Source organism: Trichoderma aggressivum (genome assembly GCF_033847375.1).
Source record: "Trichoderma aggressivum f. europaeum strain CBS 100526 chromosome Unknown scaffold_001, whole genome shotgun sequence".
NCBI lineage: Eukaryota > Fungi > Ascomycota > Sordariomycetes > Hypocreales > Hypocreaceae > Trichoderma > Trichoderma aggressivum.
The window spans coordinates 258659-285938 of NW_026946367.1; the positions used below are offsets into that span (position 1 = coordinate 258659).

Sequence of the window (27280 nt, forward strand, 5' to 3'; positions counted from 1 at the left end):
GGAGGGGGGGTTCAATTGGGTGGATATGATGTGAGGATCTTGGAATTGGATAGTATTATGAGTAAAAGAGATTTATGAGAGGAAATGATGTGTGTATGAAGCGTTGTGATGATGGCTGGTGATGAGTCGTTGGCTGTGAGTTGGAGGTGGGGTGTCTTTGGAGAAAATTCCTGGCGGCAGCTCTTATCGGCGCTTATCGGGGGCCCTGCATCTGTGCTGAAGAATCGGGACTAGCTTCACTGAGCCTCTTGAGGGGAGTTAAAAATGCTGTGAAACGACGACTTCCTAAGGAAGTCACCCGAAATGGTAATTGTCAAACATTCCCATTGACACATGATATTGCGTTGTAAATTGGCCCGACCATGTAGAGCCAATTGATTTCTTTTATAAAGTCCCAAAAACAATTTCCACATTGGTCATAGTACTATACAACGTGTATTACTTACCAGGCATTTTACTGATTCGGAGTTTCGTCACCTAAAGCACCGCACTTTACGTCTGAAATGTGGCGCACATTCTTAGCTGAGATATACTCAAGACTACCATTTGGCGACAAGAGTCATGAGCTAGATGTGGTTGACATACACTCTGAGTTCAAGATCGTATCGCTGGAGCAAAAGTTATCAAACAAGCCTAACAAAGATACAGCAATAGCCAGAGCTAACAGGGCCCTTGAATCACTGAGCTATCTTATGCGGAGAAGAGTGATCAGAAAAGCTTAGGTGACGTGACGAGCTAGAATATAAGTGTTTTTATGCTTAAGATCATCAAAGATATCTCGCGTTTGATCTTGGTCTAGCATCTTATCAGGGTAACGACATTTCACGCTTCATAAAATAAGAGTCGCAAATCTAGATGAAACGGCTGTAGCGACAGAACTGCCTCGATCATCCGTTCCGGGAATGTGCTCGCCTGGAAAGAGATAACCAACCTGATCTCTATTGACAAAATTCGATTGAGTGCCGCTCTCCATTGCCGACCCTATAACCCATATGCGCGACGTGTCAGCACGAGGTGAGAATAGCCTACGGTTGTCAATGTATGCTCCCTTATCAGCAGCCGTGTAGTATAGAAGGATCCCAGCATACGCTTGTTCCCAATACCACTTTACCGCGGTTCCGCAATACTCAACACACTTGGGGTTGCCCTTGTAGTTGGGTTTCCTTTGGGTTGATGGAAGCTCTCTCAAGGTCTACTCGGCGGTATGAGCAAGGTTATCAAACTCAAAAGGTCGCGTCACGGAGCGGCGCAGTCTTACATCGAGTGAGACGGAAACTATGGTCCGGGGAAGAGCGGCTTGCAGTGTAGTAATGCTGCGTTACAATATGTAGGTAACAGCTCGATCAAGTGTCCCGCGCGTCCTAGGGATTTCCCTTAGTTCAACAAAGCCTCTCGAGGAGGGTTCAAAATACTGTGAAACTGTGGATTGTATATCCAACCAGTCACAGTTATGTTAAATGATGTAACATGAATTTCACAGCAACTTTAACCCTGATCTCTTCCTTTCGGTGGGACATGGCGTGCTGTAAGGGCAATGGTTACTATGTAGGTAGAAGCATTCTCCTTTGTGCTGGTAATGAGAGAATGGAATGCTTTTTATGATTTGAATGGATCTAACATCGTTGTAAGTTTCGTAGTATTCGTACTCTGAGGCGTTGGAATGCAAAATGAGGATCGTGCATCGCGATCGCGTCAATGCGGCATAAGAACACCTATGCAGGCCTTGGGTTGGATTAAAATCCACCGCAGACCGCTCTTTTCTTCTTCTTCTTCACCAGAACTCGATTGTTCCAGATTCATTCGCCATGGCGCCTGAGATTACCAGCTGGGAAGAGTTACTTTGGGTATATGAAGTGTTTGACGACGAAACTGAAGACTTCAAACATACCCAAATCGCAAAGGTGGACGATGACAAGATATTCTACTGCGAGATAAGCAAACCAAAGACAGACATCACGTTTCAAGAAATCACCACCTCCCTCACTCGACTTCCTGACGACGAAATCTTCCCACCGTGGCCCCAAGCCCTCACCACAACCAAGGCTCCTCAAGAGCTCCCTCCAGCCATTTTCATCAAACGGCCTCAAATAGAACTGTATGGCTTTTTTTCAAAGCGTGAGGCTGCGCATCTCCTCCGCGAGGGATTGGTAGAGGAGGCAGAAGCCATGGAAGTGCTAAGGAGCCAGCCTCACCCGAATATTGTTGGATATCATGGTTGCCATGTTCGGCGTGGATACATCACTGGGCTTGTCCTGGACCGACACCCCTACGACTTGAACGATTTCATAAAGAGTGGCCAAACCATTCAAGATGAAGATCTCTTCATGGAATCACTGCACGCGGCAGTTTCTCACTTGCACGCGCTTGGCTGGGCCCATAACGACCTGCACCCCGCAAACGTCCTTGTGGCAGAGGACGGTAGGCCCATTCTGATCGACTTTGGCTCGTGTCGGAGAATCGGGGAGAAGTTGTCAACTAGCCGTGGTACGATGGGCTGGATTGATTGCGAGATGAAGGACTATACAACGTCAGAGATGCACCATGATACGTTTGCTCTCGACAAGATCCGTACGTGGTTAAGTAACCCGACACCTATGGATTAAATGGCAGATTGAGATAGCCTCGCATGGTTGGGTGGGATGGATTTATATAGATGCCGGCAACTCTTGTTCTAGAGAATCTACCATCCCGTCAAAATCGGGCGCCATCGAACAGTGGCTTATACAGCGCAAGAGAGGAGGAGCAAAGACTCTGAAGGTTAGACCAGGCAAAACAGGGTTGCCTGGTTGGCTCCGTAACATTACAGAGTTCCTCCGGCTGGCCAATGAGTCAGGGGACATCCATTTCATTTTCACAGCACTTTTAACTCCCCCGAAGAAGAGTTGATGTAGCAGCACATCAGAATGCACTTGTTTATATCAGCCATCCTTGTTGCATGCGCTCCGTTTTCTCATCCTCAACCTTCTCATTCCTACAGGATGACGTCTATAAAAGATGCCGGAAGAAGTAGATAATCCAACCTCAAACCTGGTATTGGCATGTCGTATCTTGCCTGTATACACGTATACACCGGTACGGACACTGCGATTACATCTGGCGGATGACAACAGAGCGATTGAGAATGATGAAGAGATCCTCCCCAGTGTTAAAAGTCCTAGTTGTGAATCTCTCTCCCGCTTGAAGATTGATACTAAAAATCGCTTAGAGCCCTGATTTGGGCCAAGCTGAAAGCCGTGGCGCCATGTTTGTTCAATAATCTGACAGGGGGCATCACAACACTAACGGCCAATCGTGCACCACGCCAAATTTCCGTTCCTTTTCATATTTGCTCATCATGACCACTCAACGCACAAGCTTAGACATGGGAGATATTGGACTAAATTCTGACGGCCGCGGCGGGCACTTGTATGACACGGCGATAGATGGCTCACCAAAATCCAGGGGTCTTGTTCTGGAAGACTTACTCTATTTTGACATATCTTTTGACAACCCCATAATCTATGCGTTGAGAGTTTAGGACTTGGCAGCGCTCACATCATAGAAAAGCAATACTAAACAATAGTCTGCTTAACATCTTGGCAGCGGCAACACCGGCTCCCTGGCTTATCAGCTTACACTAGAACGCCTCTTGTTCCTGGGGAAAGGAGGATTTGCATCTGCGGCTGAACGCGCCCCTGCGCTATCGCTTGGTAGCCGCAACACCAAGCAGTTAATCATGTGGGGACGCGTGCTGGGCGTGTTCCAGAGATTATGATGAGCTGCTATTCTTCTTTTCTTTTCTTTTCTTTTCCTCTTGTCTTACTTTTACCTTCTCTTGTATTGTCCGTCGCTCCTTTGCTGTGTGTCTGTTTGTTGAGTTGTGAGAGGTGATTGAGGGCATATGCTCTTGCGCTTGAGAATCAGGGGCAAACTCGTTAACTGAGGCGATCAAGTCGCGCACCTTTCACTCTCTCTTTTCTTGTTGAACTCCGTCACTCATATCTGCAAGTTTTACGCAAAACAAGTCATCAAACTGTGCCCATTACTCTCCTTTAATTCCCTGGGCAAAAGTTTACGTTTTTCCACCATGTTGCAATTCTTCTCAAGCCGGGCCCGGCGTCCCATTTCGCTAGTCGGCATCGCTTTTGTCTTTAGCACTCTAGCCTTGTACATACTCGCACCCGTAAGTGGATTGAACTCTTCAAGTTGTCTTCTTGACAACTCGATGTTATTAGTAAATCAACTCACACAATGAAAAGTACACTGTCCAGCATCAAACTTCGGAAACGCTGAAACAGCCATGGACAACCAGTCGCATTTCCCAGCCTCCGAGTAACCAGACTGCAACCGCCTCCAACACAACAGAGCACAAGATTCACATTCTTTTACCCGCCACAAGAAGCAACATCAATTTCTGCAAGACACTCCTCACCATGATCCTCCTAGGCTATCCCAGCCCGACGATTATCGCTTGGGCAGACCAAGACCGCGCCAGTGGGCTTCTTGGAGGCGGTTCGCATTTTGCCAAAATCAGACGTACTCTGGATTACATCAATGACCCTAAGCGTCGCAACCAGCCCGGCTTCGATGATGAGCTCGTCATGATGCTCGATGCATACGACATTTGGTTCCAGCTCCCTGTCGACGTGCTCTTATCTCGCTACAACGCCATTCTCGAGGACGATGCCGCACGAGTTTCTCACCGCATGGGTCGAGCTTATACCGTGGAGGGCATCAGTTCACGAGTTGTCTTTGGGGCAGGCAAACGCTGCGCACCGAATCTGCTCAACTCGGTGGCCTGCTATCCCGTCCCGGAATCACCACTCCCAGACGATCTTTATGGCGGAAACACGGATACTTTTATCGGAACCAGCCAGTGGAGTAGCTACCGAACTCGCTATCTCAACTCCGGATTCATCATTGGGCCGGTGGGAGAAGTGCGTCGCGTGTTGGAGAGAGCTCTGGAGAAACTGGAAGAATGTCAGAACCGAAAGGGCGCTTCGTTTGATGACGGAACGGGAGCGTCGGATGCGTGTTACCATGGAAGCGACCAGAGCATCTTTGTCGAGATGTTTGGAGAACAAGAGTATTATCGCGAAGTCATGAGGCGACACCATCGCACCCGTGTTGACGATGTGCTTGATCGAGTCGTCCCCGGACGAGCTGGATCAAGGCCGCCTCCTACCGATGTCCAGCAGGTCCCCGTGCTGGATCGTCTGGAACCGGCTTTCACTCATCAGCAGTACAACAAGACGCATCTTCCCAACAAGCCCTATGAATTCGGCATTGCTCTGGATTACTGGTCTCTGTTGGGTCATCAGACGTCCAACGCCGTGACTGATGCACGGTATATCCGACACAACCTCCCCGTGAAGCAGCAAATGGGCAAAACCGGGAAATTCGACTGCGTTCCCAAAACCGAAATGATGTCCTTACCAAACGACTTACCCAGCGACCGGCCTCTGCCATGGATGAGAGGAAGCATGCCGGATATGTGGGCGGCGATGCCGCTGTACACGGAGATTTGCATCGGCACGGTGCCCGTCATGATCCATCACAACTCGGTGGAAAAGTACCAGCGGGAGAGGCAGTGGAGTCAGACGTGGTGGTACAGGAGAGCGAAGCCGCTGTTTGAGGAGAGGCGCAAGGAGGGCATCGCGCAGTTGGCGGAGGGCATTCCGACGGATCGCGGGACGATGGAGAAGTGGGAGATGATTTGTCCCAAGTTTCTGGAGAAGGAGTTGTTTAGGAATGAAAGGGGGAATTGAGGAGATTGTACGAATACGGGACGAGGGTATGTGTTATGTTTGCATGAGAGGTGTTTTGGGCGTCATGATATCATTCGTTTCTGGATATAGGTTCACTGTACATTCTTCAAGACATTACTCATATATGCTTAATTATAATATAACATCACTGTATACAACTTTTTTAACAAGCCAAAAACGCCGTAGATGAGCGCAACCCAGCATCGTGCTATTCCAAAATCTATTTCCTCCCCTTCCCTCTGCTTCCCCGTCCAATCTCCATCAGCCTGGCCTTCTTGTGGAATCTCTCTCCCATCTGGTGTCCGCTCCCTCTCGGTCCATCCTCCGTATCGCCTCCACGCTTCCGGCTCTTCTCCAGCATGGCTCTGACGCCAGATCCTGCGCCGCCCTCCTTTCGCTTGGTCAACCGATCGATGCGATCAACGCCCTCGCCGAGATTATGCCACTCCTCGCCGCCAAACTGCATTCGCCCGCTGCGGCCGGCCTGCTTGGCCTTTTTGGCGCGCTCCTTCTTGCTCTCCTGGGGCAGACGGGTAAAGTTGGTTTCTTCGTATTCGGTGCGCTCCTGCTCGTCCTTGCGCTCCTGGGTTGTCTTCATTCTGCGGCCGCCCTGGACGATGGTCGTGCCGATGCTGGGCTCGGCCATGGGTGCGGATGAAAGCTCAGAGGCGACGAACTCCTCCATGGTGTGTGAGCGCATAGGGCGGCGGGCAGCCTTTTCGCGGGTTTGGGTCGTTTCCATGACTTGGCGCTCGCGGCGAGGGGGTCGGTATACGCCGGCGGGAGCATCGTCATTTTGATCGCGCTTGGCAGGACGGATGGCGACGTCGTCCATGAGAGAGCCCATGTTGGGCGCGGCAGAGAGATGGCCTCGCTTGGGCTGGGGCCTGGAGTGACCGTCTTCGGCCTCGGAATCGTCCTCTTCGTCGTCATCCTCGTCGTCATCTTCAGAGCCTGAGCCCGACTCGTCCGTGCTAGACCCAGTCTTTGCGCTGGCCTTGGCCTCCTTCATCTTCTCGCGTCGCTGCGCATCTTCCGCCGTCCGAAGAAATCTGTCGATGGAGAACCGCAGCTTCTCTTCCAATGGTCGGGCTCCCTTTTCGAGAAACAGACGTAGCTCGACAAGTTTTGTTCGCACGGCGTCGTCTAAGCCGTGGTCCTCTTCTTTTGAAGCGTCCTTTCCATCTGACTTTGCGTTTCGTAGCTTGACGAGGATGAGGAAGACGAGGTTCTGGAGGTACGAGAGCAGCAGCTCGTTCTTGACGTCGAGGAGCGAGATTCCATCCTTGGGGTGGTCAATGGTTGAGATTTTCGAGGTTCCCTCTTGAGCCAGAGACAGCGACTGTGTCAGAGACGCCAGCAGGGCGGGAAGAGTCGTTGCGGCGGCCATGATGGGCTGGTGAGCTGCAGCTGGCGGATTTGCTTGGAGATGGTAAAATTCAAAAGCCTGGAGAAATCGATATCGATTTGAACTTTTTAGTGGGGGCATGTGGCGTATCTTTGCTTGTACCTGTGCCTTGCCTGTTTGGGGCTAGCGGCGATTCTTGTTTCAATTACCCTGCATTTTGTTGCTACAATCTGAGTCTTGTTTAAAGAGAAGAGGAGAGGATACGACTATAGAATAGATAACTCGGATGATGAATTAGAAGTTAATTCAACTGAATAAATAGTGTGGTTGATAGGAATTTGGTGGTTGTGTAGAGTTTGTTGGTTGCTGTAAACACCACGTACATACTGCTGCTATTATACAAGAGGGTCTAAAACATTACAAGTGAAAAGAATACAAGACGGACGCCGTGCTCAACAAATTGCTGTAAAAGAAATTCATATGTCCGTCTATACACTGGCATTGACACAACGTTGCTATCCGACTTTTTCGTTATAAATACAAAGGTAGTAGTATATCACATATCTCCTTTCAACACCTCTAAGACGCTCATGGAAATCCTTCCGTTGCATCTCCTAAAATCACGCCTCTATAAAGCATCACGCATCTCCTTTTTCATCCTTGTAACCGTCCCAACTCCTCCATAAACCAATCCCGTGTACACCATCGCTACGCTCGCACCAGCATTCAGCACCTTCAACGCCTGCTCTCCATTCGTGATGCCTCCAGTTGCAAAAAGCACCTTTTGCTCACCCTTGCCATCGCCGGGCTGTGAGTCGAGCATCTTGCGGTATCGGCCGACGAGATGCAGTGTTCGGTCGAACATGGCAGGGCCAGAGTAGCCGCCCGTCTCCATCAGCGCCTTTTGCTCCCTGACTGAGAGCTTGGCTCCCTTGGGGTTGAGGCCGGTTCTCCGCTTGGTGGTGTTTCCAACAATGATGCCGTCGACGCCGCTCTTGTGCACGGCCTGGACAATGCCCTCCATTTGCGAATCTTCGTCTTCGTCGGGGGAGACTTTGACCATGACCTTGGGGCGCACTTTTCTGTCTGTTCGAGATGCCTCGTCGACAACGGCTGCGAGGAGCCGTGTCAAGGGCTCTGCGGCTTGAAGGTCTCGGAGGCCTGGCGTGTTGGGGCTGCTGACGTTGACGACCAGGACATCGGCGTAGCGGGCCAATCGCCGCGTGCAGTAGACATAGTCGGAGGCGACGGCCTGCTCGTCCTTCTCGTTGGTCTCCTTGTTCTTTGCGATTTGCACGGCGAGTATGCGCCCAGGCTTCAAGCTTCCCACGGGGACACCGGCCTCTCCACTGATGATTTCCTCCTCGGTGACTCCTATTGAGCGCGCAAATCGTCGGAGCCGGTCGCGCAGGCGGATCGCCATGTCGTCGGCTCCCTTTGAGTTGAGGCCATATCGGTTGACCATGCCGTCGAGAATTGGCACGCGAAAGACTCGGGGCTTGGGGTTTCCCTCTTGCGGCAGCGGCGTGCAGCCACCGACCTCGACAACGCCGGCTCCGAGCGCAAACAGCGCATCGGGAACCTCGCCGTCCTTGTCCAGACCGGCCGAGATGCCGATCGGGTTCGCCAATTGGTGGTCAAAGACGGAGGCCGAGAGGCTGGAGCTGTTGGCGGCGGCGTCACGCTCTCGGGGGTTCAAGCCGACTTCGTAGAGCAGCTTCAGCGCCGAAACGCCCAAATGGTGCGCATCTTCGGCATCGGGCACGACGGTTCGCAGCAGCGGCGGGACGACATATCGGTGGACAAAGGCTCGCGTGTCGGTCGTGTAGTAGTAGGAGGCGTAGAGAGCAGCCGCCAGCGCAGTGCTGTAAGCCGCGGCCTTGAATCCGCCGTTAGAGCTGCCGGCTGAGCTCGAATTATAGCGACGAGGGACCGCAGTTCTGAGAGAGTTTTGCGGGAGACGTGATGATCGGGGGACGGACTTGAGGCTGGTGGTAGCGGCGAGACGCGACCGCAGCAGTGAGGCAGACATGATTGGCGCAAGTCACGCCGTGTCGGCTGCCAATTGCTCGAGTTTCACTGTCGTGAAGCCGAGCACGATCTGATATGATATTGGACGATATATTGTGGATCTGGTGAAGCCGGGAGATCGGGCAAATCCTCCGAGCAGCTGTCCGTACTGTGGCGATATCAACAACGCACTGTTTCTTGTATGAACAGAGGTGCTTAGACCATACTCGAGCTGTCCATATCATACCTATGGTAAGCATTGAAATATTCATTTTCCTACCCAGTTTCTATCATCATTCAAGTCTTTCTTATACTGTGCTCTTTACTGTCCGCTCGCCCGCATACTCTATGCACACGCCCATGCCTTATCATACAGATATACTCTCGCAAGGCGCTCTTATACTCACTGTTACCTCGACAACGTCCCCAGTTGAGTTTTCTGTAAAAGCCAATCTTCCATTATCTAGTAGAAAGTTGTCTGTGGCTTGGTTATGGAAGTCAATCGGTGTTGTAAAGGGGACGCCACCACCCCGGATTTCCCCCGCGATATCCCTCGACCAATCACCGTCCAAGTCTTATACTTTGAATCCGCCAGACATGAAGCCATCGTCGAATTTTATATCCCATGGATATCTTATTCTTCGAAGTTGCTGAGCAACACGTCTTGTTTACTGTTTATTGTGTATCTATAGCTTTGGACGCTGAATGCTAATTCTTCCTGCGTTTGTTTGACTATAAATCAGGTACCTTGCCCCTAGAATTGTGATTCGAATCATCTTCCACGCACAATATTCCAGTATCCCACGTGAATAAAGGCCCAATTCAAATCTACTTTGACCCAGCTCTCAGTTCAAATCAACTTTGACCCAGCTCTCAATTCAAATCTACTTTGACCCGGCTCACAATTGATATCTCTTTTGACCTAATTCACGATTGACATCTACTTCAATCCAATATTCACAATGGCACGCACTCGAACTATACAGTATAGACCTCGACGACAAGAACCGGCAAGGGCTCCCGGAGAGATTTACCAGATGCCGCACTCTTATCTGGATATGTCGCCAAGGACAGCGCCATGTGTCATCGCAGACATCCCACCGGAGATGTTGCTCATGATAATGGACCATCTCCCAATGCCTTCACGTCTTTCTCTAGCCCTTACCTGCAAGGGCTTTTATGCTACTTTCCATCTTCTGACATCAAATGTCCCCGATGAAAAGGAAACTTCGGCAATGTTGTTCATGTTGCAGAGAGATCTGCCCAAAGTATACTTTTGTTTTTGGCGCCAGAAACTGTGTCCGTTGAACCAGGACCAGAACTGGGAGGGCCAAGTTGGTGGCCATGATCATGTCAAGTCGAGTTTGGATGGCGATTGGGACTTGGTCAACAAACGAAACTTCAAGCTGATGGCATTACTCTGGCATCCCGTCCATGAAGAAGCACACCTTTATTTCATGGAAGCATACTTGGCCATGGACAGACACTTTTATGGCGAGTCTCATGGGCTTCCCCTTTCGACACTTGAACGACACCTCAAGTTCGAAAAATTCATCGTCTTGAACAGGACTGCTATCAATGATCGAGATGACTGGGATGATGACCTGAGAAAAGCTTTGAAGGTATCGAAAGCTTGCAAACGGACTGTCTTTGATTTCAAGCCACGACGGGGATCCAAGGCAAAGGCTTTTCAAACCCCCTGGAGATTTTCTTTTGACTCCGTACCCAAGATTATCGACAATGAGCTCTACATGGCTCGAACTCACACGGTAGAGGGGCCGGTGGTGGCCTGGGAGCACTTGGCGAGACTCTTGGAAAGCATTCACTTGCCCATTTGCTGCCACCTGAGATGCATTACGGAAACACACACGTATTGCCATATTTATATCGCTCGGTGTTACAACGATCGGAGCATTTGCCACAAGGACTGGAATCAGAATCACCATTTCCAACAAAGCGGTTCATGCAAGTACTGCTACACCGATTATGACATCTCGCTGCAAAGAGATGAGGCAACAAAAGAGTGGAGGTTGAAGGTCTGCACATATCACTGCCTCGGACCTTGTCGCTCCCCAGACGACCTCATTTGGGATTATCTTGTTCGAGAGGTTTGTGGGCCGATGCATCCTTTTTACTTGGATATGAAGCATCGGCATCTGCGTGATCCGGGGAAAGCGCGGCGAAAGTGGCATGAAGATGATAAGGGGGACTCTTCTTAGGATGCCTTGACATGTAATGCGATCCTTCTTATAGTTTGTCGATACCTTTGTTGACGGAGGTGCGATGAGGCATATGCTTGCTTGCTTTGATCTTTTGTATAGTATATATGAATAAAAGTTCTTTCTTCATAAAGTGACCACTGATGATCTACGAGACTGTTCATTTGTCACAATGCAAATGGAAGTGACAAGAAAGGATTACCTATGTACATGGGACGTACAATTAATGTAATCAATTGGAAAACAACATTAATAGATAAAGAATTCGTATACTATAATTGTATATGTAGCTACAAACATCTCTCGAATCTGCCGAGTATGGGGTGTCCTAATGCGCCTAGTTTTCTAGGCTTCTTACTGTAGGTACATTGGTACGATTAAAAGGTTTTAAACACTCTGTAAGAGAACTTTTATCACGTCTAATATAATAGGATGAAATTGGAAACTAAAATAAACAAACTTCTTTCCCCCAGTCATCAAGATAACCTCCCCCCTCCTCCTCCTCTGACCACGGAATGATAGCCGAGAAATGACCCAGTCGCACGAACGCATCTGGCCCGTCTTCCTCTGATCTCCCCAATACCAGACCCCTGTAGCAGACTGCCCTGCTTGACACGAGTACCCCCTCTTTCATGACTTCTTTATTGCATAGGAGGAGAGTCGCTGCCCATAATTCCGAAGATTTCCTTTTACAATCCGTATGACAATCGATTTCCTGTCCTTTCCAGATTGGGCCGTTGATGGCCCGGTGGAAATCATATGAGGCCCGACGGAAATCATCATTTGATTTCGAGACTTGTCGCTGAAAAAAGTCATGTGGTTTCAATTTCACCGAAACCAAAGGACCTCGCAACACAAGCTTTCGCTTAGAACGGTCTCCAAAGTCGATGATTTCGTCAAGAGATGTAGGCCGTCCCGGGTCGGCATATCGAATGAGATCTTTGATCCTCGAAGAAGCGTCACTTACAAAGTAGTTTACGTCGTAACGGAAGTCCTTGGCTGAAGCCCAGGACCAGCTAGGAAACTCCTTTCGGATATGCCCATCTTCTTCCTGCCCGCCCATTATACATATCCAAGGAAGAGATCTTGAATAGAATCCCTTGAACATTACACCAAAGTATTCCACGTTGTGTTGTACCGAGAGACGACGGGCAACTCCGTGGTGTCAGAGACAGCGGCGTATAAGAGAGTAATAGAGTTAAGGAGAGGTTCTAGTTATTATAAAGGGATAAAGCAGCTAGGAGGTATATAATAATTATATTTATCTCTAACCTCCTCTAAAACTAAGGGGATTTATACTCCTTTATATAGTAAATCCTAGCTATAATTAGCTTTTAAGCAGTAACTTTAGTAATATTTACTAGCTTTATAACTTTATTATACCTTTTTCTTTTTTAAACCCTTAATAAACTGCCTTTCCTTTTTTAAAGTATACCCTTATATAATTCTTTATAATTTTTTTTTATACTTTTTTATAAAGTATTATTAAAATATTAGCCCTAACTCCTTATTATATAAGCTATAGTAGGATTTAGCTATAAATAAAAAACCTTTATTTAGTATTATAATAATAAAAAATATAATCCCTAAGTAAATAAAAGTAAAAGGCTATATAAAGGCTATTTATTATAAAGTAACTTACCTTTTATAATAATAATTTTATAAAGCAGGTTTATAATTATTAATTATAATACTTAAATTATAAAAGAAGGTATTTTTTTTTTTTTTTTTATAGGGTCCTTAATTACTATTATTATAATTATATTCTTCCTCCTTTATTAATAATTCTACTATAATATTCCTTTTAATTATACTTTATTAAAAGCTAGTACTAAATACTATAATAATAACTACAGCCGTAGCTATACTTATACTTACGCCTTCCCCTATTATACTACTAAGGGCTAATAAGTAAATTATACTTTATCCTAGCCCCCTTTTTTTTTACTAAAACCTAATATAAGCCTTATATTTATAAATATTATATATATTATTATAATTATTAAAAACTAAGTAATATTATAAAATATTATTATAATATATTAAGTATATAGCCTTATTCTTTAAGTTTATTTTACTAAAATTTTACTTACTTTTTTTTAAATAATAATAATAAATACTTTTATTATAATAATTATAATAATACTTATATTTTTATATTAGTTATTAATAAGGCTATATATATAAACCTAATTAATAAAATTAAATTTAATAACCCTAACTTAGTAAGTTAATTTTATAATAGCTGTGTAGTAAATACTAATATATACCTAGGCCTATATTATTATACTTTAAGTAAATTATAAAAAAGCTTATAATAAAATAAGGCTAAGTCTTATTTTAATAACTCTTACTTATTAAACCTATATTATAGCAGTAATATAATAACCTTATTTATACTATATTTATAAAATTATAAATACCTAGGTTTAACTAAATATTATAAATTTATTATATAACCTCTAGGCTACGCTTATATTTTATATTTTAGTTTATTTCCTTTAATTTTATTAAATTACCTTTTACTAACTTTTTTTATAATTCTAGCTTATACCTAGCTAAGCTTAAGGTATTATTTCTATTACTATAACTTAAGATTACTTTAATTCCTAGGCTAATATATTATAGGCTAAGATAACCCTTATTATTAATAATACTACTATAAGTAATATTAATAAGTAAAATATATTTTATAACCCCTTTGCTTTTATAATATTTTAATATAATATTTAGTAATTATAATATTTATTAATAACTTTAGTAAGGGAAAGTAAAAAAGATTAAGAAAAAGTAAAAGAAATTAAAAAAAGTAAATAAAAGTAAAAGAAATTAAAAAAAAGTAGTAAAAAATAAATAAATATAAATAAGGAATTTCTTATATTTTTATAAGGTTTTCCCTTTTTATAAAATTTATATTCTTACTTAGGGTTTTCCCTAGCTTTTTTTTACTTTTTTTTATTACTAAAGCTTTATAAATAAATCTTATATATTTAAGTAAGTCCTTTAAGCTAATACTTATATATTATATTATATATTATTATAAATTATATTTACTAAGCTTTTTATTATTTAAGCTACTTTAGGGCCCTTATAGCTTTTTTCTTACTTTATCTCTTACTATAATAGGCTTTATAAGTAGATCTTATATATTTAAGTAAGTTCTTTAAGCTAGTACTTATATATTATACTGCTAACTATTATAACTTATATTTACTAAGCTTTTTATTATCTTAATAGCTTTAGAAAGCTTATAAGTTCTTTCTTACTTTATCTTTTATAATAGGTTTTATATATTTATATAAGCCCTTTAAGCTAGTATTTATATATTATATTATTAACTATTATAACTTATACTTACTAAGCTTTTTACTATTTTAGCAGCTTTAGGGATTTTATAAATTCTTTCTTACTTTATCTCTTATAGTAGATTTTATATATCTAAGTAAGTCCTTTAAGCTAGTCCTTACCTTAGCTATATTACTATTTATAGATTATATTTACTAAGCTTCTTATTATTTAAGCTACTTTAGGAACCTTATGGGTTTTTCCTTACTTTATTTTTTACTATAAATCTTATATATTTATATAAGCCCTTTAAATTAGTCCTTACCTTAGTTATATACCTTTATAAATTATATTTACTAAGCTTCTTACTATTTTAACTACCTTAGGGAGCTTATAAGTTTTTCCTTACTTTCTATAGTAAATCTTATATATTTATATAAGACCTTTAAGCTAATACTTATATATTATACTTACTAAGCTTTTTATTATTTAAACTACTTTTAATATAGCTAAGGTATTATTTATACTTTAGGATTTTATAAAGTTTTATTAAAGGTTATTTTTATATTCCTTTATAAAATTCTAATTTATAAAATCCTTTCTTAATACCTAGGAATTATATTCTTTACTATAGCCCTTTTATTTTATATAGTAAATATAGCCCCTTTCTTTTTTTTTATATTTTATAATTTTCTTAATATTATATATCTTTTTTAATATAAAGGGGTTATTCTCTAGCTCTTTAAAAACTTTATTTTTACTTTTAAATTCCTTAAAAACTATAATATTAAATATTAAGTATATTTTAATTAAGGTTAAAAGTTTTAATTAATAAGTAAGGCTACTTATATTAATAACTTTATTAATTTAGTAAAGTCTTATATATTTAAATATTAACTTTTAGCTTAATTTCCTAAGTCTAAAGTTTTTAATTAATACTAATACTTAATCTCCTATATTAAATACTTTCCTTTACCTTCCTTTATTATACTATTTATAATATAAGTTACTAAAGTATTATAAAATAGTAGTTATATTTTTTTAATTTTTAATTATTTTATTAACTTAATTAATAATATTTTTATTTATATATTATAAATTATTATTATTAATAAAAAAGGGGTTAGGTTTATAGTTTAATAGTAAGTATATTAATATTTACTTAGTTACTAAGTATTTTACTATATTATATATAAACTTTATAAGCAGGAGCTTATATAGCTAGTTAAGCTAATTTTTATTATAAAAGGCCTTAAGATAATATTTAAGGTTTTAATTTTACTACTTTATTTAGTTATTTATCTAAGGGTAAAAGGTAGTACTAAGTCTTTTTTTATAACTTAGTAGGTAATAGAAGGTTTTTTAAAATATATTAGTAAAAAGGCTTTTTTAATTTAATACTATTCCTTTAGGAATTCTATAGGGCTTAAAAATATAATAAAGGAACTTATTAACTAAGCTATTTATAATTATTTACTATAAGTATAAGAGGTATAATATATATTTTATAAATTTATTAATAATAATAAGTATTAAGTTATAGGTTTTTCCTCTTTTTATAATCTTTAGAAGCCCTATAATAAAGTTTATTAAAAGCTTTTTTTATAATTATATTAATATAAATAATATTACTAATTCCCTATAAAGTTTATAATAATAAGGCTTTATTATTTAATATATATAGTAAGTATTAATATATTTTTTTAAATCTTTTTTTATATTTTACTAAAAATAAGTCTAAGTTATTTATATATAGCTTTTACTAATGCCTAAGTAATTAGTTATTTTATTATTATAAAATAAGGTTAATATCTTTTACTTTATATTATAAAATATAAAAATTCTAGCTTTATAATAAAGAAGATATTTTTTATTTATACTTTATTTATTATAAATTCTCCCTAGGGCTTTATATTTAGCTATTAATTCTTATACTTAGGTATTCTTTTACTATATAATAAATAATATCTTTTATAAGGTTTTAAGTAATTCCTTTAATATTATAATAGTACTTTTATATATTATTTATGTAAATTTAACTAGCCTATAGGTTATATACTAAAGGCAGGGCTTATTTTTTAGTAAGTTCTTCCTAGCTTAAGGGGTTAAGTTAAAGTATAACCTTAAGTTTAAGTAGTTATCCTATGTTATTAATCTAAGGCAGGGTCCCTTTTCCTATATTTTTTTATTTTTTAAGTATAATTTAATATAAAATCTATTTATAAAGGGTATAAAATATTTAAAAAATAACTACTTTTTATTTTATAATTAATATAAGTTTACTTAATAGGATAGCTTATTAGTAAGATTAACTTTACTTAGTTTATATATAATCTTAAAATTATATAAAGCTAACTTTTATAATTATAATATTTACTTACTTAAAAGCTTCTTTTTTTTAATAAGAAAATTATAATTTAAATAATTAATAATAACTTTTACTTTATTTTAGGTATATATAAAATAATATCTCTAAGTCTTATATACTTTTATAATAGTAAATATTTTAATATTAGGGGTTTAATAATATACTTTTACTTTACTAAGCTTTTATAAAAAATAGGTAATAAAATACTAGGCTTTATTTATAAACTAGGATAATATAGTATTAATTATATATTTTAAAGTATTTATTTTAATATAAATTAATATATTAGGGTTATAATAATAAAGTATAGGTTTTTATTAAAAAGTATTAATAAGTTCCTTAAATATTATTAACCCTTATTTTTCTAATATAATATTCCCCTTAGCTTTTTCTTTTATTAAATTAATTAAGGGTATTATAATTTTACTATAGTTTTTTATAAACTTTTAATAAAAATTAGTAAAATTAATAAAAATAAAAATATTAATAATAATATATAAAATAAGCTAATTAATAATTACTTTTATATACTTTTTTTTTATTTTAATCCCTTTAGGAGTTATTATAAACCTAAAATAAAAGATTTCTATTATATTAAATTTATATTTCTTAAGGTTAATAAATATCTTATATTACTTTAACTTATTTAGCACTTTTTAAATATATTATATATACTTAGCGGGGTTTTTATTATAAATTAGGATATTATTTAAATAAATTATATAAATATAGTTTATTAAGCTTTTAAATACCTTATTAATATACCTTTAGAAAATAACAGGGGTGTTAGTTAATTTAAAAGGTATTACTTAAAATTTATATAACTTATATTTATACCTAAAAGCTATTTTCTTTTTATCTCCTTTATAAACTTTTATATAATAATATATATTCTTTATATTTAACTTAAAGTAAATCTTTATACTTTAAAGTTAATTAAGGATTTTATAAATTAAGGGTAGTAGTATATAGTTTTTATATATTATTTTATTTAATATATAATAATTTATATAAAAGTATAACTTACTTTCTTTTTTTAAAATAAATAATATTAATATACCCTAGGAACTTATAAATTAATATATTTAGCTTTACTATAATATTTACTTAATATATTTTTATAATACCTTTAGCTTTTTTTTTACTAAGGAGTAAATAAGTTTTTAAAAAAGTTTTATTTTTAACTTTAGATTTATTATATATATTAATCTTTATAAAGGTATTAGTTTTATTATTAATTTTAAATTAAATACTTTTACTTTATTTATATATTTTATAAGCAGAGGCTTTATAACTTTCTCTTAGGGTAAGGTTATAGGGGTATTTTAGTTTATAATAATATTAATATTAGAATATATAATAATTAATTTAACTTAAGTTTTTTTTACTTAGGTATATACTTACTATTTAAAAATAGCTATTATTAAGGTTTTTATTAATATTAAGTATTAAAAAAGATTATCCTTAGTAATAATAATAAAATCTATTTAATTATACTATAGCCTCCCTAGGATAATATTATTAAGTATTTTTACTATTATAAAATTTATAAGTATTTACTTTTTAACTTTTTAGTTATTTTTTATTTTTAAAAGCTAAAGGGTATATTTATATATTTTACCTAAGTCTTTATATATTAAGGTAATTACTAAGTTATTATTAAGTATTACTAAGGTATTACCTACTAAGTATTTATTTAATATATTAATATTACTTTTAATATTAAAAATAGTAATTTTTAACTTTTATATTTCTTTTACTTATATTTATACTTTTCTTTTTATTATAAGGGATATAATAAGTAATAGCTTAAATAAGTAAATTTTATTTTCTTAAGCTTTTTTTAAAATAACTAATTTAAAATTTAGGCCTTATACTAAGTTAGCTAAAATACTTACTTAGGGGTTATTATAATACTTTATAATATACTTTTTATTTTTATAATATAAATAATCTAGCTTTTTATAACTTATAAAATAATACCTAGGAGTTTTATATTTATAATATATAATCTTTAATAAAAATTTATACCTTTTTTATTTTAAAATAGCCAGGGGGTTATTAACTAAAATATTATTTTTTATTTAGCCTAAGGATTATTTTAGTATAATTAAAACTTTTTTTTTTTTATATAAAGTATAAAAAATATATTTACTTTTTTTAAAATAAGTAAAATTTTCTTTTCCTTATTTATCCCCTTTACTAAGGCTATTAATAATTAATTTTACCCTAAAGTACTTTTTATAAAAATTTTACTATATAATAAGGAGTTTTTTATAAAGAATATACTTTTTTATTTTTAAAAATACTTTTTAAAAAAAAATTAAGATTTTATAACTATTATTTATATAATATAAAACCTTATTATTAACCTTCTTAAATTATTTAATAAACTTTTTTATAATTTTACCCTTTTCTTAATATATAATATTTAATACCTTTTTTTTATTAATAATATAAGATTAAATATCTTTAACTTAATTTTTATATTACCTTAGGTATTATATATAAGTAATATTATTATAGTTCTATTAAAGTTCCTCTTTAAAATAATTAATCTAATATTATTAAGCTTTTTCTTTAAGATAAAGGCTTATTATAAAAACCTTATATATTTTATTAATAATCTTTTTAAATATAAATAAAATATTAAGTTTAAAAATATAATTTTAATATTTTCTTTAAGTTTTTTTTTTAAATATAAGCTTTAGAAAATATAGTTTTTAATCTTTTATATAATTTATTAACTTTTTTATAAGCTTTTTTTAAAAAACTATAATAAGTAACTTAAAAAAAGGCTTTTTTTATAAAAAAAGTACTTTAAATTTTTTATTTTAAAAATTAATAAAATTTACTAAATATTAAGTAAGCTTTTTTTTTTAATTTTTTTTTATAATAAAAATTATAAAACTAAATAGCTTATTCTTAATTAAAAAAGTATATTATCCCTTAAAAAAAGCTAGGGGATTTAGGGTAATAAGTTAAGGGTTATATTATATATTAAAAATTAAAGTATTAGTTTAAAAAGTAAATTTTTTTTTAAGGGGTATTATATAAGGTATAAGGCTTTATTATATACTTTTAAAATATAACTAACTTTTTATTTACTTTTAAGCAGTAGCCTTTATTATTTTTACTTTAATAATTTTTTACTTTTTAAAAAAAAATAAACTTATTAAAAATAGCAGTATATAAGAGAGTAATAAAGTTAAGGAGAGGTTCTAGTTATTATAAAGAGATAAAGTAGCTAAGAGGTATATAATAACTATATTTATCTTTAACCTTCTCTAAAACTAAGGGGATTTACGCTCCTTTATATAGTAAATCCTGGCTGTGACTAGCCTCTAAGCAGTGACTTTAGTAGTATTCGCCGGCTCCATAGCTCCATTATGCCTCTTCCTTCCTCGGACCCCTGACACGTGGATGGCGGCGAGACGGTCTGTTGGATTTGTTAACTCCATGCTCGAGTATTGCTTTACTATGCCAAGCCAAGCGGTTCCCAGGGCTTCTTCCTTAGACAGACTCAGAATGTTTCGCATGAAATCATCGATTAAGGTGTTAAAATCCTTCGCATGGCGCAGATTGCGAAGTGGCTGATTCTCTTGATACAGACCACTGTCACACTCCCACAACAGACCGACTGCACTCCGGTGTAATCTTTGAGTGGACAAAATCCTTTCTTGTAAAGCCCATGCACGTCTCATTAGTGGCATGTATCTGAGATCAAGCTCACCTATCATTCCTCAAGATGGTATAATGGAAACAAAGTCTCCTCCATACGAGATGTACTCTTCTTCTCTCCAAGGGTATCGGGCTGAGTGCCTCTCTTGAAAGAATCCATTTGAGCTATCCAGTGCACACAAAGCTGAGATACAGAATTGGGCGTTAGAATAGTAGCTTCCCATTTGGGCTGCTTCGGTATTCCAGTCATCAAGAAAGTCGTCGTTGTCGGGTTGGATGATACATATTGCATCAGCCCAGAGATATTGGACCCCTAGGATCCTTGTAACTGTAATAGCATCGCGAATTGTTTTTGGTAGGTTGCATACAGTAATTTGCTGCTATCTTTGACGTAAATTACTCCTTTGTTGTTTTCGCTGTTTCGTTCCCCATTCCCCAACAATAGCTCAGAATGAGATATGTCGGATTCACGCCACTCGCCAATTCCTTGGTATCAACAAGTCTGACGATGCTTTCGTCATTAGATTGAATAACTATCAACCGAGTTGGTAAAATATCGGGGTTTCTTTTTCAGGTTCTGTGTTCGTTGACATTTCTCATGATTCTGACTGCAGTTGTCTATCCATCTGATGGCCGTTTGCATGAGCGTCCTGACTTCATCATTGAGATTCCCATTCGTCAACCCTAAAGATATGCAGTGAGTATCCGAACTATTATCCACGCAGATAGGGTTTTGGTACGTAAAATAGGAGGTATTTCTCGATAAGACGTATTCTCTCCCCCGAGATTAATTCGGATAGAAGAACTAGATTTATGACGTGTACGCGTGTTTTTCAATGTCACGAAGTAGTTAAACCCCCTGAAGCCAGGATCCTTCCACACATGAGTCGCCTTGATAATAAGTTCATCGTAATCTCCTATACCATCGCTGCTGATATGCGTCCAAAAGATTTGACAACAGCGACAGCCCCCATCTGCCGATGCTTGGAGATCGCTCAGGGCTGTATAGTGGTCAATACCTGCGGCACGCTCAGTTGAAGGGAAACCGTAACATGTGTCCAAGAGCCTGCTACACTTTTCGCATAAACTTTCATCGACAATGGCTGAAGACTGCATCGTGAAATGATGAGATTCGGCGGCCTGAGAAACATAAAAGTTCGACAGATAAATATAAAGGAGAGCAACAGAACCAAAATTAGTATATAGAGGTGTCCGAGCCTCTGTCAGACTAGAAATAAGAACCAAAATTGGGAGATGGTGAAAGGTATCCCCCATTTAGGCTATCAGATCGGGACAATGATTGGGCTCACCGTATTAGGCAGCAAGGCTGACAGAGACAATAGACGATAACTAACTAGGAAACTGAAAGCCGCATATGGTCATATGGTATGCTGTAAATGACCGTTAACATCATGGGGGCACACTTGACGTAGCTCATCAACTTGCTCGTTTACCTGTCTACCTGTCTGTCACACCAATGACAAGTTGCGTATGTACTTTGGTCCAGCCATAAAGTCGTTCTTTTGTGGCGAGTATTAACGTAGGGAACCATCGGCAGATAACCAAATCCTGTATCTTCTATTATATATATATTTGAATGAGTTTTTTTCTTTCTTGGCTAGATGAATGGAGAATGAATGAGATTTGACTCTGTGCATGCATTGGTTGTATGAAAAGATTACAGTCGGCGAATGATTCTCCTACGTGAGCACATCTGCAGCAAACAAATCTCATTTAATGATAATGTAGTTAAATAGCCAGGCCTGACAATTGCGATGTGTGGCGGTTGTTGACTAGAGAGCTAGCTTCCATCCTAGAACATCATAGGTGGGACAGACGCCAATGTCAGGACGTACGACATACACTACAAGCCAGAATCAGCACTGGATGCTACTGTCAGCTGACGCTGGAAATGCTCATTCATTGCTCTCTGTAATAGTGTCAAGTGCAATGTTCCAACCGGCCACCGCCGCTATTTGGTAGGAAACAAAAGCGCCCTCAACTTAGCCATCCCAGTAAAGTCTCCCATCACCGTCCCTGCTACCTCCTTGTCGACCCAACCTTCAGTGTAACCGCCGCCAAAGTCAACCAACCAGGCATCTTCGTTCTGATCAATCAGAACGTTTTCTGCTTTCACGTCTCCCCAAATTATATGGTTCTCGTGCAGTGCTGATAAGGCAGTCTCGAGCTGCCCCATCCACCGTTCCCTAACTGCAGGCATAGGGTCATCGGGTTCTTCAGGATGGACTCTTGCGGATAATGGTCGGTCACTGCAATCGACGTAGGTTAATAACAGTCCAAGAATGAAGTCACAGTCATCCATCACAATGCCGTATAGGCGACAGACGTTCACTTGAGAGTCCAGACCGGCCTCGTGAATCTTTTGATATGTTTTAAGCTCCTGGGTGATTTGCACACTGCCATAACAACGTTTGAAGAAGCACTCGGTATGACCCTTGTCAATCAAAACTTTCTTTGGTGCCTTGAAGAGCGCATCTTTGGGGACTTTATGGCTGATGATGATGCCGGCTGGATCGTACAAAGTTGTCCAGGTCTCTAGGTCATCGAGAAAGTCGTCATCGAAGCGAACAAAGGATGGCCAATAGGGCGACTCGTCGGTTGGTACAAGGCGTGGCTGTAACTTGTCATCGATTATATCAAGTATGAAGACGAAGAAATCGGGATAGAGATATTCTTTCAAGGTGACTGTAATGGTTTCAACTGACGGATCGGGCGCGAGGTTGGTGAAGAAGGGCTCGAATGGAGCCATCACCCAATCCCAGACGTCGGTATCATATATTTCACCTAATATCTCCTGGCCTGATTTCAAAACCTCCAGGTAAGACATGTACTTGTTCGTCATACTGGGAGAATTGATGAAGTTGGACGGTGAAAGCCTGATATAGAAGACCTTGCCATTGCACCGAACTGTGAAGCGAACATCATCATTGTCATCTTCCCGTATGCTAGTGACAACGTGTTCAATCTCGTATCGTGGGGGAGCTGCCATTGCAACGACCCTGAACAACGCTGAAGTGTTTCTGGCACAGTCATTCGGGGTCTGTTTTCTGGAGTCCGATCTCGCAGCCTCTGGAGGCAACCAAGGGTTCAATACCGGCGTAGCTGGCAGCGGCTCCGCCCGTGCTCTGGTACAGTGACATGACGGGAATGAAAACCAATACTTATGCCGACTTGACGTGGTCCCTGATTAGCTATACTGGACTTTAGGTTGGATATACCAGACTTTGAGGAATAAGGTTGCGCCTCCGGGGGGTGTGGCTTAGGTACCTAGGGTTAGATAAAATGTGCCATGACGCCAAACTTACCTAGGGATGTCAAGCTCAGCGCCCAACGGTTGGTGGACGTGGTTGTTCGCGTTGGTTGTGTTGCCGTGACTACGGAATCGGTGAGCCTGGATTAAGTGCTGCGTCATTGTCACATGCAATCCGAATCTAATTAGCTACCTACCTAGCTTTCTCTTTTAGTGTACTGAGTCATCTATTGCTACCTATATAAGCCATGCCGTTTCCCATATTGAATTCATTTTGAGTGCAGTAGCAGGCTCAGTTGTCACACCATGTACCAGAACACCAGAGTTTGCTCGCGCAGGCATCGAAGCCAGCGTCTCATTGAGGCTGAGGCATCTAAGAAAAGTCTTCGGGACTTGGTTGAATCCATTCAGGCATCAATATTATCTCTTCCAATAGAAATTCTCCTGTTGGTCATAAGTCACCTACCGCTACCATGGCTTCTCTCATGGTACACCTCTCCGAGACCTCGAACGATGTAGTATTCACGAGGATGTTATCGAAATAGGCAAATGCCTAAGGTTCCGCCGTTGGTTGGGGAGAAGGAACTATATCTTGGAGGATCTCGTGGGTCCAGAAATCGCATTTCTCGGTGAAAATCTTGAAGCGCGACTCTTGCTTATTATGCAGCACGGACTACGATATCTCTGTTGACCTGGAGACGAACAACGAAACGACCATCAAAATTAGCATGTATCATTGCCTTGGATACCTACTGCCGGTCTCCAAGCGATAAACTTTGGGATTATTTTGTTAGCCCCCTTCCACAAGTCAGTCGTCAGAACTTAATAGGAGATGTCTATCTCAATCACGCGCATGACTTTGAGGACAGCCCCCAGGCCCAAGAATTAAGATCTCGCCGTCTGGAGGTAGGTCGTGGGATAGCCCGGAGAAAATGGCACCATGGAGCACCGCCTGAATGATCATGAGTGGACATGGCGCATACTACAATGCGTAAATGGCAATGTAGCCCAATTACCATGGTTACATGTATTATCTATAAAAACTCTATCCGCCACATATTTCTCTTTTATATTCTGGAAGTCAAGCTACAGGTAGCCCCAAGTTGGTAAGGTTTGACCTATAGGTACGTTCGAAAAAGAATGAGTGCGTCCATAGAGGAACACTTGACTCCCGTTAATTTTATATTTACTCACATTTATGTGTAGATTTGTCAAGTCGGCTCTCTTGCCGTGTTCTTTCCCCCATAGGCAGATATCAATAAGTCGATCAACAGCTACCCTTCAAAGCTTATCATTGGAGGGAGGTCCAAGGCTGGCAAGTGTATGCGCAGAACTATGTCCCTTGTTTTTCGTTTCCTACTTGACCATTCATTTGTCCTCACTCTAAATACACAACTGCGAAATATCTTTTCCAACTGCCCCAGTGAGGGTAGTATTTTTACTTTCCAAGACCGCTCGCCACTGTCCGCGAAATCGTCATCGTCCACGCAAACGTCGAAGCCCACGGGTCGAGTCGATAAAAGTATCTACAATGAGCACTCGATCACCAGGAGATCCCTCCGCCGTTGGCCGGGGAAGTCAGTTTTTCCTGTTTTTCCCGCAAGAGCTTTTCATCAAGATAATGAATCATCTATCCACCCCGACAAAGATATGTCTCGCTTTGTCTTGCAAATCCTTGATGAACATTGTGTTTCCTGAAAAGATCTTACCGCCACTCAGAGAAGAGGATCTTATCACACTCCTTTCAACATGGCAAAAAGATATACCTGACGCCTATTTTTGCTTCTGCTGCCTTAAATTACGTTGGCTGTCGTCAGGTATACACTGGTATGGCCATGATCACAAATGGAACGCTGGCTTCTTCGAATATCCAACGTGGAATATAAAGTCAGGGGATCATTGGCATGTACCCCAACCATACTATTTTCCCTCGTTCCAAGACAATTTCTACGTTGATTTTATGGATGTGTACCTGGCAATGAACCGTCACTTTCTGGGTGCCTCCCATGGCGTACCGCTTCACATCCTTGAACGCTACGCGTCGTTCCAAGACCATTTCGAGTTGCACAATTGCAAACATGGCAGTATTGTGAGATACTCGAACGAGAAGGGGCTACCAGGTCCCCAAGGATCTGACTATAACCTCTACGAGCGGAAAGAAGACGAACCCGATCGCATAGCGACAGCCTGGAGGATTTCGTTTCAGATGACTCCAAAAGTCATCCTTGACAAGCTGTATTTGCGTCGATTATACACGATAACTGGGCCTTTGATGCCTTGGAGTTGCATCGCGAGGCTCATTAGCAGCTGTTCGCCAAAGATTTGCACCCACTTAATGTGCTCAGCAGATGCGAGAATAATATGTTGTGCATATTACGGCCCCTTCAGAAATTCGACTTCGAACGCGTATCTATCCATTGTTTCAACGCTACCGAGTACGCCACGAGGTTGGCAACCACTCAAATGCAAGCCGGAACGCGGCTCATGCCAATTTTGCAATACGGATTACAATGTTTCAATCCATCAGGATAAAGAAAACAAGGAATGGAGATTCACGCTTTGCACGTATCACTACCTTGGATCGTGTCGGTCTCCAAGTGACAAATCTTGGAGATACCTCGTGGGCTGCCAGGACAGGGTTCTTGATGGGGTTCAGAAAGTGGAAGGGTTCTATCGACTGGATTTACCTTGTGGGCATGTCAGGCAAAAATGGCTGGAGGAGACCTAAACATAACGAGCACTACACTAGATGTATGTTACCATAACGAGCACTGCACTAGATGTATGTTAATGAATAACATACTCTGCTCTTTTTCCCATTAGTTGACGAACACGTCTTGAGAAGAGGGCTTGATCGGTCCCGTGATTCCTATATGCCTCAGACAAGCTTGGTTCCTTGTCTCATGTTCGGTGTCAGTAATTTCCAGGATTCAACTGCTTACTGGGGTCTTCCATCTGAGAGTATCCCCGAGCTGGAAGAACTGAGGTCTCGTCACTTAAAGCTGGATCGTGGAAAGGCGCGTCGAATATGGTACAGCAAAATATGAATGATTTGCTCTGTGAAGCTGGCATGAATGGAAGACTATACACGTGTATGCTCATTTGAGGATTCACCTAGATGTGAGATTCGGGGAATTAATTTTGCCCAGCATCCCAGCGACGGCGTGAGGTTTAGGTATCAGCGTGACTCGGCAAAACAACTACTTTTTAAAGATTAGAAAAAGCTTACCTACTTAAAAAACTCATAGATATCGGACACTCTACATGCTGACTACCTCTGTAGTAAGCAGGCCTGACTACATTACATATAGGCCCCCGCCTCTCTACGGCCACGTCGTCAACCCGCCAAGT

General features: G+C 39.4%; 6 protein-coding genes across 6 annotated transcripts; 3 read left to right on the top strand and 3 right to left on the bottom strand.

The window, feature by feature from the left end:
- Positions 1 to 1805: 1805 nt before the first annotated feature.
- Positions 1806 to 2603, top strand: Triagg1_685 (uncharacterized protein; the record flags this gene model as incomplete). The annotated part of the gene is made up of 1 exon (XM_062904016.1): positions 1806 to 2603. The coding sequence occupies one exon, from the start codon at positions 1806 to 1808 to the stop codon at positions 2601 to 2603; it is 798 nt and encodes a 265-aa protein (XP_062761035.1).
- Positions 2604 to 4412: 1809 nt separating this feature from the next.
- Positions 4413 to 5747, top strand: Triagg1_686 (uncharacterized protein; the record flags this gene model as incomplete). Its single annotated transcript, XM_062904127.1, has 1 exon — positions 4413 to 5747. One exon carries the CDS (start codon positions 4413 to 4415, stop codon positions 5745 to 5747), a length of 1335 nt encoding a protein of 444 aa, XP_062761036.1.
- A 220-nt stretch (positions 5748 to 5967) lies between these two features.
- Triagg1_687 (uncharacterized protein) lies at positions 5968 to 7137 on the bottom strand (the record flags this gene model as incomplete). Its single annotated transcript, XM_062904238.1, has 1 exon — positions 5968 to 7137. The coding sequence occupies one exon, from the start codon at positions 7135 to 7137 to the stop codon at positions 5968 to 5970; it is 1170 nt and encodes a 389-aa protein (XP_062761037.1).
- A 586-nt stretch (positions 7138 to 7723) lies between these two features.
- Triagg1_688 (uncharacterized protein) lies at positions 7724 to 9127 on the bottom strand (the record flags this gene model as incomplete). The annotated part of the gene is made up of 1 exon (XM_062904349.1): positions 7724 to 9127. One exon carries the CDS (start codon positions 9125 to 9127, stop codon positions 7724 to 7726), a length of 1404 nt encoding a protein of 467 aa, XP_062761038.1.
- Positions 9128 to 10067: 940 nt separating this feature from the next.
- On the top strand, positions 10068 to 11324 carry Triagg1_689 (uncharacterized protein; the record flags this gene model as incomplete). Its single annotated transcript, XM_062904460.1, has 1 exon — positions 10068 to 11324. One exon carries the CDS (start codon positions 10068 to 10070, stop codon positions 11322 to 11324), a length of 1257 nt encoding a protein of 418 aa, XP_062761039.1.
- An 11306-nt stretch (positions 11325 to 22630) lies between these two features.
- Positions 22631 to 23668, bottom strand: Triagg1_690 (uncharacterized protein; the record flags this gene model as incomplete). The annotated part of the gene is made up of 1 exon (XM_062904571.1): positions 22631 to 23668. One exon carries the CDS (start codon positions 23666 to 23668, stop codon positions 22631 to 22633), a length of 1038 nt encoding a protein of 345 aa, XP_062761040.1.
- Positions 23669 to 27280: the final 3612 nt, after the last annotated feature.